Below are 16,875 nucleotides of genomic sequence, written 5' to 3'. Positions count from 1 at the left end.
CTTAGATACTTTTTAACCGACTTTCAAAAAAGGAGAAGTTAATGTTTACTTTGCTGTTTGTGGTCAGATTTTCAAAATTATTTTTTTGTTGTATAGAGTGCCCGAATTTGATACCATGTTTACTATAAAATCGGCCGAGTGCGAGTCGGGCTCGCGCACGAAGGGTTCCGTACCGCTATAGAGAAAAAATAGGCCAAAAGTTGTGTTTTTGTATGGAGCCCCCCTTAAATTTTAATTCTATTCTAATTTTATTATTAATTATTAAAGTACACATATAATTTATAATTCTGTGAAAATTTCAACTGCCTGCCTGTTGTCATTATTGATATCGAGCAAAAAAGGCCAAAAAAATCATGTTTGTTGTATGGAAGCCCCCTTAAATATTTATTTTATTTATTTTCAGAATTGTTTGTTATAGCGGCAATAGATATACACAATCTGTAAAAATTTCAGAACTCTAGCTATAACGGTTCTTGAGATACAGCCTGGAGCTAGACAACGGAGTCTTAGTAATAGGGTTTTTACCCTTTGGGTACGGAACCCTAGAAACGGTGACATGATAAATAAAATTAACAACGTCAACCAAAGTGATTACCAATTCTAGCAAAGGTCGATCTTTAAAACTTTTCCTAATATTCGTAAACGATGATCCAAACCCTGGATGGATAATGGATATTGACCACTGCGTATCTCAATTCGTTACTGGTCATGGAAATTTTTAAATCAAACTTTACGGATCTAAGTCACTAGCATCAGTCGAGCACATATTAGGTAGAAATGGTAGAATATGTACGACCGAAGGCAGTATGTTTGAATAAACCTCTCATCATGTTCTCTGGGAGAGTTTTTTCTGCCAAGACGAAATAACTACAATGCTAGACAACCTACAGTGTAAATCTGATGTCACTAACTACGGTGATATCGTGGACAGCGCTATAAGAACTTAATCCGTGCTTTCAAGCGTTTTTGTCACAATAATTATTATTGGCAACAGTCCACAACAAATTCCAATATTAATTTAGCTATACCTACTGTGGCCCCCATCCCCTGTCCACGCCAAGCGGTCTTCAAAGAAAGGATTTTTCAAAACGATAAGTACCTATCTGAGGTTCAAGTTTCCTGGGTCTTTGATGTAAATTAACAATTTCGTGTGTAATATAGATATAACTAAAATAGTCGTAGATAGGTGTTCAATTTTCTAAATCTCGATTTTAATAACATACATTCACGCGGACGAAGTTGCGGGCAACAGCTAGTGTTCGATAACATCCTAACAGTTCTGACCATAGACTATATCAGAAATTGTTAGGATTTCATTGAACATGACACTCAATGAGGGATTTTCCTATTTTTTTAATTTGATTGTCAAACAGTTTCCATTTTAGTAACTAGATGGCGTATGGATAGACAACTATCGGTAATACCAGGGAATACCATCAATAATTGCTACAAAACTGGGCAAAGAATGTAAAACTTGATACATTTCAATTTGAAAAAATGCAATAATATTCCAATGAATAGGATAATAAAGTTATTATAACGATGTTTTAGCTAAAATTCATGGAAGAAATAGCCCTATTTACCTTTTTGGTTTTGACAACATCTTACCTGCACTTGTGCAACATAACGGATATTTAATGGCTAATATTTTACCAATAATGAATATCAAAAACCCAAATAACACAATTTGGGAAAAAATTATAAAAACCACACCAGCAATAAAAAGTAGAAGAAGTTTGAAAGTGACATGCCCGCCAAAACTCTTTCGGTTGTCAAGTTTCAGTTTGACACATTGACTTTTATAAGTGGACGCGGCATAATGATCTCTACCAAATCAAAATACTGTGGCCAGCGTTGCCAGAATGTTACTTTTGTAACATTTTACGTTACTTTTGACCCTTGCATGTTACATTCATGTGACATGACTAAAGATGTTACTTTTACGTTCCTTTTGGTACTTAATTGAAAAAAAAAGATGTTTGAAACCAAAAATGCGAAAACGGAACTCACTAAGTTTTATTGAGTTTTGTCGTTACAGCTGACAAGGCTTTAAATGAACGTGGCAAAAAAGGAACTAACGCTGCCATCATACAAAAACGCCATTTTTGACAGTTCTCCTTTATCAGCAACGCCCCCGCCCACGTTTATTTAATTAAAGCCTTGTCGCACCTTGTTTCAGTTCATCTCTATATTTTTTATAGTATGTTTTCGTGCATTCTGGATCACCCTCAACCCCGCCCCCCCCCTCGGCATTTTATTATATATAAGTAATACGAAATGTTACTTTTCCCCTCAATATGTTACTTTTCGCATGACAATATGTAACTTTCGAACATACAGCTCTGGCAACATTGACTGTGGCCGGTCCGCCATTTTATGTTCCGGTTCTCCGAGGTACATAAACTGTCAAAGTGTCGTATTATAGGGATGTCGAAATTGAAAGAAAATATCGATATATCGATACATCGATATTTGAAAAAATATCAACATGGGTCTCGATATATCGCGAAAAAAATATCGATATATCGGTCAAATTTTTCGACCAATTTGCTTTTTTTTAAATTAATTTATAGTCCGTCAAAAAAGTGAAGAAATTTAAAAAAGTTTGTCCTTGGATCGGTACGTTTATATTTTTACTAAAATGTTTGTTATTTTACCGATGGCTTGACTTCGTATGTGCTAATTTAGTTAAAATACGTGGGAGAGCCATGCTTCGGTACGAATGGGCCGGCTCAACCGGAGAAATACGACGTTCTCACAGAAAACCGGCGTGAAACAGCTCTTGCGCTGTGTTTCGCCGAGTGAGTGAGTTTACCGGAGGCCCAATCCCCTACCCTATTCCCTTCCCTTCCCTATTACCCTATTCCCTCTTAAAAGGCCGGCAACGCACTTGCAGCTCTTTTGATCCTGCGAGTGTCCATGGGCGACAGAAGTTGCTTTCCATCAGGTCACCCGTTTGCTCGTTTGCCCCCTTATTTCATAAAATAATAATAATTAGACAGTAAATAAGATTTGTGATAGAATAGTAATATAACATAGCATGATTTTCCATATTATTTAATCAACATAGAAATTAGTAGATTTGACGTTTAGTGATGTACTATTTTATCGAATTTAAAAAATATAAGGTGAAGAATCTGATCATTTATTTAAAAGATTTTAACCTTAAGATGAAGTGGTAGGGTGCGCATCGCGTTTCTGAGGGGGTGAGGTATGAAGCGTGGCGGGAGCATGCGCGGGGCAACCATCTTCCGCCCCGCGCTTTCTATGCGCACGCCTGGTAGTAGGTGCGTAGCGTAGAGGCAGCGGCGACCGGGCATGCGAGTTCAATATTTTACCCTCTTATTATCTTGTTTTAGACAAAATTTTTCCTTAGTAGGCATAAATGAGAATAAGGGTCGTCGCACACTTGACCGGGTATAGTTTTTTTTTTTTTTAAATTAAATAAGGGGGCAAACGAGCAAACGGGTCACCTGATGGTAAGCAACTACCGTCGCCCATGGACACTCACAACATCAGAAGAGCTGCAGGTGCGTTGCCGGCCTTTTAAGAGGGAATACGCTCTTTTCTTGAAGGTTTGCAGGTCGTATAGGTAAGGAAATACTGCTGGTGACAGTTCATTCCAGAGTTTTACAGTGCGCGGCAGAAAGTTATGCGAAAAACGCACTGTGGAAGACTGCCACTCATCAAGGTGATGAGGATGGTATGTTTTTCGCGTGGGACGATGGCGAAAAGTTGCAGGTGGTATGATTCCGAACAATTCCTCAGAGCACTCCCCGTGATACAACCGATAGAGGATGCAGAGTGAAGCTACATCTCGGCGTAATTCCAAGGGGTCCAAGCTGTTTGAAACACTTTTACTTGTTATTGGTATTATATTGTTTTTGAAAAAAAAATTCCTTAGTTGGTATTGCATGAATAGAAATAAGGGTCACCGTACACTTGACCGGGTATCGGTATCGGTATTATCTTGTTTGAAACACTTTTTAACCTCAGTAGGTATGAATGAGTAAAAATGAGAATAAAGTTTGATGTACACACTTATCGGTTGATTGTACAAGAGAATACCGATACTTACCTCATTAGTTACCGATTCCAAATTGTCTCGAATGCTTCCGTACGCTCACAGATGCTCTTTAGTGCTGGGCCCAGACCCGTAGCCGTAGCCCATACCTATCCCTAATTCCCGACTTAAAGTCTATGCTAGTATGTATAGGCCGCGCATTGAACGTGAGTAAACTAATCCCTGGCTAACTTCAGGCAGATTCTTTTTACAAACAAACAAACATAAATAAATGAATGAATGATATTCAAGTACAAGCCTACTTGACATACGTTATGAGATATTATGTCATATTTATTAGGTTATTATGTCAGAGTATACAATAGTCAATTTATTTATAAAAATATAAACATTCCACGTATTTGTCGCGAGTCTAGTAAATGACTGTTGTTGCATTTAAATAATGATTCATGATCCATTTCTTTCAATTGCTTGAAAAAATAACCGATGTCCACGATTCTCCTGCCACTGCATTCCTCAAATTTTTGTCCCTCCTCAGGAAGTATGACAAAATCATCGTCAAAATTATCCGTGGACCTGAAAGGTAAATTCACCATATATATTTTAAATAAGTCAACAATAAAATATTATTGACTTGAGCATTTATATCTAGCTATTTTAATAATTATTAGTAAGACTAAATTGAACGTACAACACATACAATAAACTCCCACCTTTATCCCGTCGGGTTAGGCAAAGGATTCAAGGAATAACTACCGATATTTATAATATAAACAGGCTTTGACACTCACTCCAGAGGAGTTGCTGGACGTAAGGCATTTGAAATGGATGATAGTAGGTACTCAGGATCAGGATGAAGTTCCATTGGTGTTGTTTGGTCAGGTAATGTTTGATTTCTGCAATGTAAGTACATAAAGTCATCATTTATTTTAGTTAGCATCATAATATAATACATAATACCATCATTTATTTTAGCCATTGAAGCCTAGATTCATGAATTTATTGTAGTTTGTTGTGTACAATTTTCCGACGTTTCGGGTTCTTTGCAGACCCCATGGTCGCGGTAGTTCTGCAAAGTACCCGAAACGTCGGAAAATTGTAAAATGTTAAAATAAACGAGTAAATATCCGTGTAAAATATAGTAATAAAACATAATATTATCTCACCATCGACACCTATACTCATGCATTCTATGTTTTGATAAATGAGTTATTCTTACCCTGTTGAATGTATGCTAGACGTGGATGGAACTTGAACATGGTCCTCTGAACTCATTTTTGTAATTGCTCTGTTCCGATCGCAAGACGTGGATGGCATTAGGTTAGCACACTCGGGAGTAAGTTCCATTGGTGTTGTAAACGTTGTAATCAATATTATAAACGTTGTAATCAATGTTTTCTTTCTTTGTATATAATTATTATTATTTATTTATACACTATTTTTATTTGAATTTATTCGCCGTCGACACCTATATTAATACATAATAAATTATGTGTAAGTCTCACCCTTCTAAAACTTGAACAGAATTATCTGAACATTTTTTTAAATATTTTGTTGCACAACCATAGCTCGATATCTGTAAGAAACATAATAACATTCTTCTTCATTCTATCTCTTCGGTCTTCAAAAGCAAAAGACAAAGCAAAATACACATTACCATCCTATTTGTTAGGAGTCCCTAAATACTCATTCATACCTACTAAGGAAACAATTGTGTCAAAAAAATATTATACGTACCGATACCCAGTCACGTGTACGGTGACCCTTATTTCTACTCATTCATACCTACTGAGGAAAAAAATAGTCTAAAACAAGATAATACCGATACCGATACCAGATCAAGTGTGCGGTGATGCTTATTCTTATTTCTACTAATTCATGCCTACAGAGGAAAAGAATAGTCAAAACAAGATACCCAATACCCATACCGGTACCCGGTCAAATATGCGGTGACCCTTATTCTTATGCCTACTGAGGAAAAAAATAACGTCAAAAAAAAAGATAATACCGATACTCAGTCAAGTGTACGGTGACCCTTATTTCTACAAATTCATACCTACTGAGGAAAAAAATAGTCTAAAACAAGATAATACCGATACCGATACCAGATCAAGTGTGTGGTGATGCTTATTCTTATTTCTACTAATTCATGCCTACAGAGGAAAAGAATAGTCAAAACAAGATACCCAATACCCATACCGGTACCCGGTCAAATATGCGGTGACCCTTATTCTTATGCCTACTGAGGAAAAAAATAACGTCAAAAAAAAAGATAATACCGATACTCAGTCAAGTGTACGGTGACCCTTATTTCTACTCATTCGTATCTAATGAGGAAAAAAACTAACTAAAAAAAGATAATACTGATAAGTGCTCTGTTATTTTGAGTTATTCTTCTTTTCCGCAAAAGGGATATTTTTTTTCCTCTGCAGTTTTTATTTCCCATTTTCACATCAAAGTCTCGTAAAGAGCGGGTCGACGAGTAGTACGTGTCTGCTTGCGACGAGGCTCCGCGGCCGACTGAATCGCCACCCCGCATCCCCGCCGCGCTCATACAGTGCGAGCGTTATAGGTATTATTTTAATTTGAATGACTAACTATCATTTTAGTGAAAACCATAAATACTACCTTATGGGATTTGATAAAAGGTTTATGAAAACATAATTTTTTTACTAGAATTGTATCTAAATTCGCCGTAAAATCGAAAAATTGCAATAAAATGGCAATTTATGATGATTTTCACGATTTTTTTCTATCGAGACAAATTACTATAATCGTGTTTCGAAGAATATAACGTTATTAGGCATATCTTCACCCTTACGCCGGTATGAATAACATTGTATGAATTTTAGCGGTTGATATCTAAAAACAGGTTCAAAGATACCCTAGATCGCGATATTATACGCTTCTGGCCCTACCACTTCATCTTAATAGCTCACTTATAACATCTTACTTATCGATATCCTCGACAAATATCAACCGAGTGTCCCACCACTATAGACCGCCATGTTTAGTTCTTGGCAAAATGGCGCCGGCCACACTTTTTTGTAGTTATGTCGCTTCCATCTGTTTCCTTCATAGACTTAATATATACTGTCGTATTATAGGTTTATGGTTTCCTTATTCATTGGTTCGACAAGTTTTTATAATGTCAGCGTGTTCCTAAACTATTACCCGTGTACTGGTCTAATCGCTTAGGCCAATGATCGTTTAGGTTTAAAATATTTTGAGCTTAGTAATCTTAGGACTTAGGTACTAAACCCAACAATAGATGACATATTTTTAAGTACTAATGGCTGGTTTACACGTATTAAGTTGATAAGTAGTTAACTAAATTATAAATTCGGAAATTGTAAACACAAAATTTAGTATTAAATAGCAAGTTCAAATTTAGTTAAGTAAGTATAAAGTCATAAGTTCTTTAGTTGACCACTTAATATCTACTTAAGACGTGTAAACCAGCCATAAGTGAATGCGGTGTCGTCGTCGTCACTCGTGTGAAAACGTTCAAACGACAGACTGTGTGACGTCTGTCGTGCAATTTATATTTGTCTATGAATCGTGTCGTGTCGTGTCTCGTGTGAAAACGCCGTCATAGATTAAGACTGGGTTGCACCAGTAGTGCTAGCACGGCGACCAGCGGAAATGCGAAAGTATGGACAAACTGTGGAAATAAACCTAAGGTGCCGTTCCGATCTTTTTTCGTTCCGAAAAATTCAATTAAAATGCCACTTTATGACAGACTATAGTCACAAACTGTGGAGATAAACTTAAGGTGCCGTTCCGATCTTTTTTAGTTCCGAATAATTCAATTAAAAAGCCACTTTATGACAGACTATAGTTCTAAAAATTCAAATAATATCCTACATTATGACATATACTATAGTGTGTCATAAAGTGGCATTTTAATTGAATTTTTCGGAACGAAAAAAGATCGGAACGGCACCTTAGGTTTATTTCCACAGTTTGTCCATACTTTCGCATTTCCGCTGGTCGCCGTGCTACCGCTACTGAGGCGTCGGTAAAGTCATAGTTATAGTTAAGGTAAATTTAACTTTAACTTTACCCTTAACTTTGCCCGGAGAAATTGATAGATGACAGCTGATCCAACAAGGTTATAGCGCGTGGGCGGGGGCACTGCTGGTAAAGGACAACTGTCAAAAATTGCGGTTTTTGTATGATGACAGCGTTAGTTCCTTTTTTCGCCACATGCATTTAAAACCTTGTCGAGCTCTATGGTTATAGTTAAATATGGCGTCTTGATGGCGTCTATTTTTACTTTACCCAAAGATTTGACATTTTGCACTGTAGTCAAAGTTAAAGTTAAAGTTAGTTGGTGCAATCCAGTCTAAGTATAGCATTATGATATAAACGTTTAGTTCCTTTTCTTGCCACGTTCATATAAAGCCTTGTCGAACTGTATTTAATGTCATTATTGCAGTTTCAATAAATTATTCCTACACTTGAGTTTATGAGTTACTAAACCTTTTTTGTGGGTATATCTTTTGCCACAAGCGTCACAACCGTACAATTTGTAATCACTGTGAACGTCCCTCAAGTGTCTCCTTAAATGCGCACGTTCCGAGTACGACTTGTAACACATGTCACACCTGAATCGCCTGTTATGTGTGTGGAGGTGCTGCTTCAGATGGACGACGAGTTTCCCACACACTTCACATTCTAATTTTTCAACTGATTTTAGGTGACTTTTAACGTGTCTCGCTAATTGCATTTTGTGCTTGAATTTCCTACCGCACGTATCGCAGGTGAATCGAGGTTGAGCGTGAGTTAGTCTGTGTCGCGCCAGAGACCTGTCGCACGAGAGCACCAAACCGCATTGATCGCAGACCGACGATGCCTCATGGTGAGTTTTTAAGTGGTCCATATACAGACCTTTGTGGTCAAACTTTACACTACAGATCTTGCACTTGTATTCCATTACGCCTCCTATAACTGTCTGAATACGTGTCAATGAATGCCTCCTACTTTCATGCATCTTAAGACCATCCAAAACTCTAAAACTCTTAGGGCATAATTCACATTTATAAGGACGCTCGTTCGTATGAATTCTAAAATGTTTTTCCAAATTTTTCTTTGCTGCAAAGGCCTTGGGGCATATCGTGCATTGGTAATCCCTGATACGCTCGTGCACGGCTTTAATGTGATTAATTAAATTTGTTTTCTCGGCGAATCTCCAGGAACACAGTGGGCACTCGTGGGTTTTATCTAGTCGGTCTGGATCGTGTGTTCGCATGTGTTTAAGCATTTTAGACCTGTATTTCTGTCTGCTGTGACATATATCGCAATCGAAAACCTTCTGTCGAGTGTGTCTGTCTAGGTGATAGAAAAGACTCTTCTCTGTCTTGCAAGATGTTTGACAGAAATTGCACGTATACATTTTTTTAATCTGATTCTGTTTATGCTCCCTTTTGATATGACACGATAAGGTATCATATTTGTCAAATTCCTTTTGACAATGTTTACACCTATAGGGCCCTTCGTGGGTTTCTAGGTGTTTGGGCAATTCTATTTTTGACAGATTTTCAAAACAAACACAACATGTTATGTGACTCTTAACTGCGTTTTTATCATCTTTCTTTCTGATCTTCTTTTTCATTGAATTGGTAATTATAGAGTTTTTCTGATCTGTAAAAATAAATTGTTGATTAAACTTTAATAACCAGAGATTGATGCGCCCGAAACCAGTAGCAGGGCAAGACCTTTTGATGTAGGCAAGATATACTTTGTGAGGGAATCTAAATAGAATTTATTAGAGGACGGTCTATGCTAACTTGAAATTTTTAAATTTTTTCTTGCCATTTTTAGGTTTCCGTACCCAAAGGGTTTTACCCTTTGGGTACGGAAACCTATACCTCATCCCCATAGCTCGGTATCATTTCTAGTATCCATTTTCTGCAATAGTCCTACACTGGCCGCTGGCTCTCCTTGGGCGTACTCTCATAGTGCGGAGTGCGGACAGGGAGAGTCGCCGGGTGTCACGTTACATTTAGATTAAAACTATGTTACGGGGCATCTACGTATTGGCTTCAGCCCCACGGATGCCTTCCAAAGGTCTGGGATTTAATTGCACGTGAGCAAGGAGTGCTTAACACAAACATAGTAATAATAATGTCTATGGACGCTTCACACCACGTCAGTCTGGTCCCGTGCTAAGTACCCGAAGAACTTGTGTTACAGGTACCAGACAACGGAAATATACTTAATACTATACATATATTTAAGAATATATGTGTATGATGATATATTTAATAAATATACCAACATCAACAAAACTTGGTTGACTACTGAACCCTAAATCGGAACCCTTAGGGTTCCGATTTTAAGGGTTCCGCAGTCAACAAGGAACAATTATAGTTTCGGTCTGTCCGTCCATCTGTCTGTCAGACGGACAGACCCGTCTGTCTGTCCGCGGTTTTACTCAGAGACTGTAGGACCCACAAAGCTGTAATTCGGCATGAATGCAGTTATTAGTGATGCCGACAAAATCAATATCCATACTAATATTATCAATGCGAAAGTGTATCTGTCTGTCTGTTACCTCTTCACGCCTAAACCGCTGAATCGATTTTACTGAAATTTGGTATGGAGATACATTGAGTCCCGGGAAAGGACATAAAATACTTTTTATCGCGGAAAAATGTACGATTCCCGCGCGATAAACGAATTTTGGCGCAACGGAGTTGCGGGCATCATCTAGTGGTTTATAATATCTTAAAAAATTCCATGAATCGTGCCCCCGAGCGTTGTGCTTTGCATTGGAGCTAATAGTAAACAATATCGCGTAACAACGGTTCCCGCATTATAGCACGAAAGTAAAGGTCGTAAGTCCCAAAACTGTTTATGACGATTATCTACTTTAAAATTAAATACAATAATATTTCCTTTAGCTATTATTTTATAAAGTGTGTGATTGTAGTAGTGCAAGTTATTTAATGATAGTAACTCAATAAGTGTAACAGATATTTGTTGAAAAGCCCAGAAAGATTCATAATTTCGAAAAATATAACTATCGAGTCAAAGTAAGTGAATCGTGTTTTCCGTAAGGCAAATATGATAAATATACAATCCATACTAATATTATAAATGCGAAAGTATCTCTGTCTGTCTGTCTGTCTGTCTCGCTTTCACGCCAAAACTACTGAACCGATTGCAATGAAATTTTGTACACAGTTATTCTAGAGTCTGAGAAAGGACATAGGCTACATTTTGATGTGGGAAAATATCTTATTTCCATGAAAATATCGATGAAAATGAATTCGCATTGCGCGTGGTCAGCGCTCATCCCGGGGGTCCTGGGTTCGAGTCCCGCAGGCGGAACAAAAAGTTTTCAATGTTCCTGGGTCTTGGATGTGTATTAAAATAAAATTTCAAAAATCTTAAATATATTTTATGTATAATATTATAAAAAATCCAGAAATATATCGATGCAATGAACATTTTAGTTCTAATACGATTCAACAGATGGCGTTTTATTTTTTACTTCATTGTAACATAGAACTAATCATACTTATTAGTTACTAGCTGTTGCCCGCGACTTCGTCCGCGTGGACTTCAGTTTATAGCGCGCGATGTCAACAAAATTGGTGTCAAAAGCTTTTATAAAAAAAACCCTGGTACCCCTTAAATCAATACAGCTTTGCAGTGTGCACACAATAAGTATTTCATTTTTTTATATTAAACTTTATATTTTATGCCAAATTTTAAAGCTTATTTAGCCCCCCAATTACACAACTTTACCCATAAACTATTTATCATTGATAGGTTTAAAGTTACGTCACTGCACAGATAAAGTATTGAGTTATTTAATACAGACAGACAGAGATACTTTCGCATTTATAATATTAGTATAGATTATGTGCACACTGCACAGCTGTTTTTGGGTATTTTAATTAATAAAGGGCCGCGCTACACCGGAATGGCAGCGGCGAGGCGAGCACTTTCAGCGCTGCCATTCCGGTGTAGCGCGGCCCTAAGAGGGGTACCACTTACCAGGGTTTTTAAAAGTTTTTAAATTTGACACAAATTTTGTTGACACCGCGCGCTATAAACTAAAGTCCACGCGGACGAAGTCGCGGGCAACAGCTAGTGATTAAATAAAGGGGTATGAAGATTTTTGTATGGAGCCTGGCCGACCTACTTTCCGCCATTGTGTTTTTCCGCGTTCACGAATATTTTTTTAAAAAATGGAACGCGATAAAACACAATAGCGGTACGGTAGGTCGGCCAAAATCTTCGGACCCCTTTCAATTTCATTTAAGTCAATCGTCTTGCGGGATTCCTACCAATATAAAAAAAATCTGCTGGTTAGGGTTCCGTAGTACTATTTTCTTCAAACAAACATTTAAGTACCAAATTTGTTCCTAATTACTAACGTATAAAATAACTTTATAGTACCAACTGCTAATATAATATTTTGTAGTTTGTTTAATTTATAACCACCACACCTGTGAATAGGACTGTATCGCAGCATTGCACAAACCTCATTGGTTTTTAATGCTGTTTAAATTTAGTTTAATAACTGTATGTCTAATTTGATAAATAAATAATAATAAAAAAAATAAAAAAGACGTCGCACCAGTCCGATTGCATACGCCTACCTATCGGGACATCGTGTACAATCAAGCTCGTCAAGCGAAAAGCGCCCGTTTGCGCACAGTCAATTCGGGCGAAAATCGTACTAAAGAGAACGATGCACCGCAAACTTCTACGTCATCATCGCCTGATGATACCGATTTTGAAATCGTTGAACGTAAGAAGCGTAAATTCAAAAATATGAATATGAGGGGAACTTCAGTGGCGCAGTGTAAGATACAAGTTGCAGACCCTGTTTGTGCCATTTACGTCTCGCGAGTCTTAAAGTCGTCGACAGAATCCAATATCGAGGAGCATATTAAGGACATGGGGGAAGAATGCATCAGTGTCGAACGTCTTACACAAAATAGGGAGACCGATTTTAATTCGTTTAAAGTTAAAATACGCGCAAGTCAAATTAATACTTTCCTGGATGCAAAGTTTTGGCCCGCAGGACTTGTTTATCGACGTTTTAAAGAGCGCTATTCAAGAACCGTTGCAAATGAAAATATAACACAATAATATCATGGATACTGCAGATATACTAGTCACATTAGGCACTTTTAATTGCCGATCAGTTAAGCGTTCGGCGGAACAAATACGCGCGCTAACGGAGCATGTTGACATTTTAGCTCTACAAGAGACGTGGCTCCTTCCGCATGATTTGGGGTTTGTAAGTGAGCTGAATATAAAATTTGGCAGTTATGCAAAATCTGCGGTAGATACGTCGCAAGGTATTTTGACAGGCCGACCGTATGGAGGCGTCGCGCTCATGTGGCGTAAAACTCTGTTCCCCAACGTATCTATCATTGACTGTGCCAGTGATAGACTGGCAGCTATAATTATTAAGTTGGAGGGCCGTAACTTGCTTATCATGAGTGCCTATTTACCGTATGATGAAGGGACTGATGAAAGCCTAGCGGACTTTATAAGCTGTCTGGGTGACATCGAAGCGATCGTGAGTGATCACGACAGCGAGGCAGTTTTTGTGCTAGGCGACTTTAACGCCCACTGCGACTCCAGATTTGGACAAGAGCTATGCGCTTTCTGCTCGGATCATTCTCTTAAGTCCATCGACGTTCAGCTGCTGCCCTCAAACTCTTTTACGCACATCAACGATGGTAGTGGGGCGAGGCGTTGGTTGGATCACTGCATCGTGACGGCGGCCGCCCAGACGTCGGTGACATCAGCTGTTATCGACTACGGAGTATACTGGTCGGACCATTTTCCCCTATTGATTAAGTGTAAGCTACATAACATACAAAATAAACTCAGTCATACAAAAGTAAATAACCTTCTTTCTAGAGTGTATTGGGGTAATAGATCCATTTTTTTTTTATGAAATAAGGGGGCAAACGAGCAAACGGGTCACCTGATGGAAAGCAACTTCCGTCGCCCATGGACACTCGCAGCATCAGAAGAGCTGCAAGTGCGTTGCCGACCTTTTAAGAGGGAATAGGGTAATAGGGGAGGGTAAGGAAGGGAAGGGAAGGGAATAGTTGAGGGTAGGGAAGGGAATAGGGTAGGGGTTAGGGGATTGGGCCTCCGGTAAACTCACTCACTCGGCGAAACACAGCGCAAGCGCTTTTCACGCCGGTTTTCTGTGAGAACGTGGTATTTATCCGGTCGGGCCGGCCCATTCGTGCCGAAGCATGGCTCTCCCACGTTTGAGGAAATTAGTCTGTACAAGAAGTTATGCTGTGATAATTTAAGTAAAATTAGTTTGAATTCTAGTCATTGTATTGTAAATTGCACTGAATGTGATATTTTAAAATTTTATATTTGTAAGGAACATGTTTTAGAAATAGATAAATTGTATGATTATATAGTTAAAAGTTTACAAGATGCTGCAATACAAAGTGTTTCAAGTCGTGATGTACCGGCTAGGAGTAAAAAAGTTGTAGAGTGGAACCACCATGTCCGTGAATTTCACAAAAAGGCCAGATTTGATTTTAACTGTTGGATGTGGAATGGGAAGCCAAAATCTGGTACTTTGTACAATAATATGGTGAGTAGTCGGAGAAATTTTAAGAATAAGCTAAAATGGTGTCAACGCAATGAAGAGAAAATAAAGATGGACATCATTGCCACACACCGGTCGGACGGAAACTTTTCCAAATTTTGGAAAGCGACAAAACGCCTTAACTTTGAGCAGGGTCTTCCGGTCTGTGTCAATAATGTTCAGGACCAAAGTCAGATAGCCGAATTATTTGCACACCATTTCAAAGTAAGTCCCTTGCCCGTGCCACTAAAGTTAGTGTCGATAGGAATAACTTTGCTTGTAGTGGCTTCTCTCTTAAAGAGATATCAGAAGTTATTCTTAAAATGAAGAAAGGCAAAGCGCCTGGTTTCGATGGACTTAGTTCAGAGCATATTTCACACGCGAAGGAATTTGTGATGCCTATGTTGGCAGATCTCTTTACAATCTGCGCCAACATAGGCTACTTGCCGAAAAACCTAATGAGAACAATGGTGGTTCCCGTACCCAAAAATAGAACTGGCGATCTCTCGAATCCCAAAAACTATAGACCGATCTCTTTAGGAACCATTATAGGAAAAATTTTTGAAACATTAATCTACCCTAGCATAAGAAATAATATTAGGATTGATGATGCACAGTTTGGCTTTCGTCCCGGTCTCTCAACAGCTTCAGCTATATATTTTGAGCTCAAATCAACGGTTCAGTACTACATAAAAAGAAAAACATCCGTATACGCATGCTTTTTAGATCTTAGCCGTGCTTTTGACCTGGTAAATTACAATTTACTTTGGCAAAAGCTCCTACAATATAGTATACCCGACCAAACAGTAAATCTGTTGAGGTACTGGTACGAAAATCAAACGAATTTCGCAACGCAACCTCTAATGATTTTAGATTAGAGTGTGGGGTGCGCCAAGGAGGGTTAACCTCGCCGGACCTGTTTAGCCTGTACGTCAATGGTCTGATTGAGGAGCTCAGAGGCACCCGTGTGGGTTGCCACATAGGTACGACATGCATTAATAATTTGAGCTATGCTGACGCTATAGTGCTTCTGAGCCCCTCAATCAGAGGCTTAAGACGTCTTCTCGGCATTTGTGAGACCTATGCTAGAAGCTATGGCCTCAAATACAATGTTGCTAAAACGCAGATGATGGTGTTTAGGGCTGACAAGGGTCCGGAGAGGGTCCCGCCGATTTATTTAGATGGAGAAGTAGTGCAGCGAGTCAAGCGTTTCCGATACCTGGGACACATTTTGACCGAGAATCTGTCTGACAATGAAGACATTGTTCGTGAGAGACGGGCGATGGCCGTTCGGTGTAACATGCTCGCGCGCCGTTTTGCACGTTGCAGCGCTGAGGCAAGGCTGACACTGTTCAGGGCATACTGTCAATGCCTGTATACGTGTCAGCTTTGGAGCAACTGCTCTAAATCTGTAAGGAGTAGCATCAGGGTACAGTATAATAACGCATACCGCATTCTTATGAGACTGCCTAGATACTGCAGTGATTCGGGCAAGTTTGCCGACGCCAGAGTTCCCGATTACTTCGCCGTTGTTAGGGCACGAGTTGCGGAATTCTGGGCCCGCGTGCGATGTTCTAGGAACGAAATTCTCGGTGTGTGTGCCGGGTGTCCGGAGAACTCGTTTCCAGCCTACTGGTTATCGGTACATCGCGACAGAAACCAGAAATGACTTTTAGAATTATTTTTAAACGATATTTTTGTAGCATTTTATTTTATTTGTATTATTATTTAAAATTCACAATGTTTATGTACTATTTAATTTTAACTTTTAATTTAATTTAATAATTTAATTTTATATATTTTATATGGGTTTATTGCCTGCAATATTATTATTTAAGCCACATACGCGTACGCAATAGCGACGATATACGTCACGAAACGTCAGTTGCATGGTACGTAAAGTGTCGCGTTGCGATGCCTTCGCGTAGTGTCGCTTAGTGCGGTCTCACCGTAACACTTTACTTTAAAGAAAAAAATGGTCCCCATATTGTTGTACAGTTCGACAAGGCTTTATATGAACGTGGCGAGAAAAGGAACTAAACGCTTCTATCATACAAAAACGTCATTTTTGACATTTGTTTGACAGTTCTCCTTTAGCAGCAGCGCTCCCGTCAATGTCACCCACGTTCATTTAAAGCGTTGTCGAGCTGTACTACACACTTCAGCTCTGATAAAGCCTCATATTTTGGTACACGTCAACATCGGGGGTTCTTACTGCACTCAGGTTCAACAGGTCTCAAATCAAAATCAAAATATT

At 38.7% G+C, this 16,875-nt stretch overlaps 1 protein-coding gene and 1 long non-coding RNA gene across 2 annotated transcripts in view; one reads left to right on the top strand and one right to left on the bottom strand.

Annotated features, from left to right (window-relative positions):
* Nucleotides 1–8,428: 8,428 nt before the first annotated feature.
* Nucleotides 8,429–16,875, bottom strand: part of LOC121727478 (zinc finger protein 883-like) — a 27,450-nt gene continuing 19,003 nt past the window's right edge. The window contains exon 7 of the mRNA XM_042115353.1: nt 8,429–9,670. Within this exon, the coding sequence (XP_041971287.1) occupies nt 8,457–9,670 (1,214 nt within the window). The 3' untranslated portion in view covers nt 8,429–8,456. The remainder of the gene's footprint in view (nt 9,671–16,875) is intronic.
* The window catches only part of LOC121727481, a 27,321-nt gene continuing 21,383 nt past the window's right edge, over nt 10,938–16,875 (top strand). Inside the window, exons 1-2 of the long non-coding RNA XR_006035681.1 lie at nt 10,938–10,951; nt 12,465–12,467. This is a non-coding gene — a long non-coding RNA (uncharacterized LOC121727481). The remainder of the gene's footprint in view (nt 10,952–12,464; nt 12,468–16,875) is intronic.

The sequence above is a fragment of the Aricia agestis genome, chromosome 5, assembly GCF_905147365.1.
Source record: "Aricia agestis chromosome 5, ilAriAges1.1, whole genome shotgun sequence".
NCBI classification, from domain to species: Eukaryota; Metazoa; Arthropoda; class Insecta; order Lepidoptera; family Lycaenidae; genus Aricia; species Aricia agestis.
Note: the sequence above shows the minus strand (reverse complement) of the source record. Positions and strands in the feature narration are given on the sequence as shown.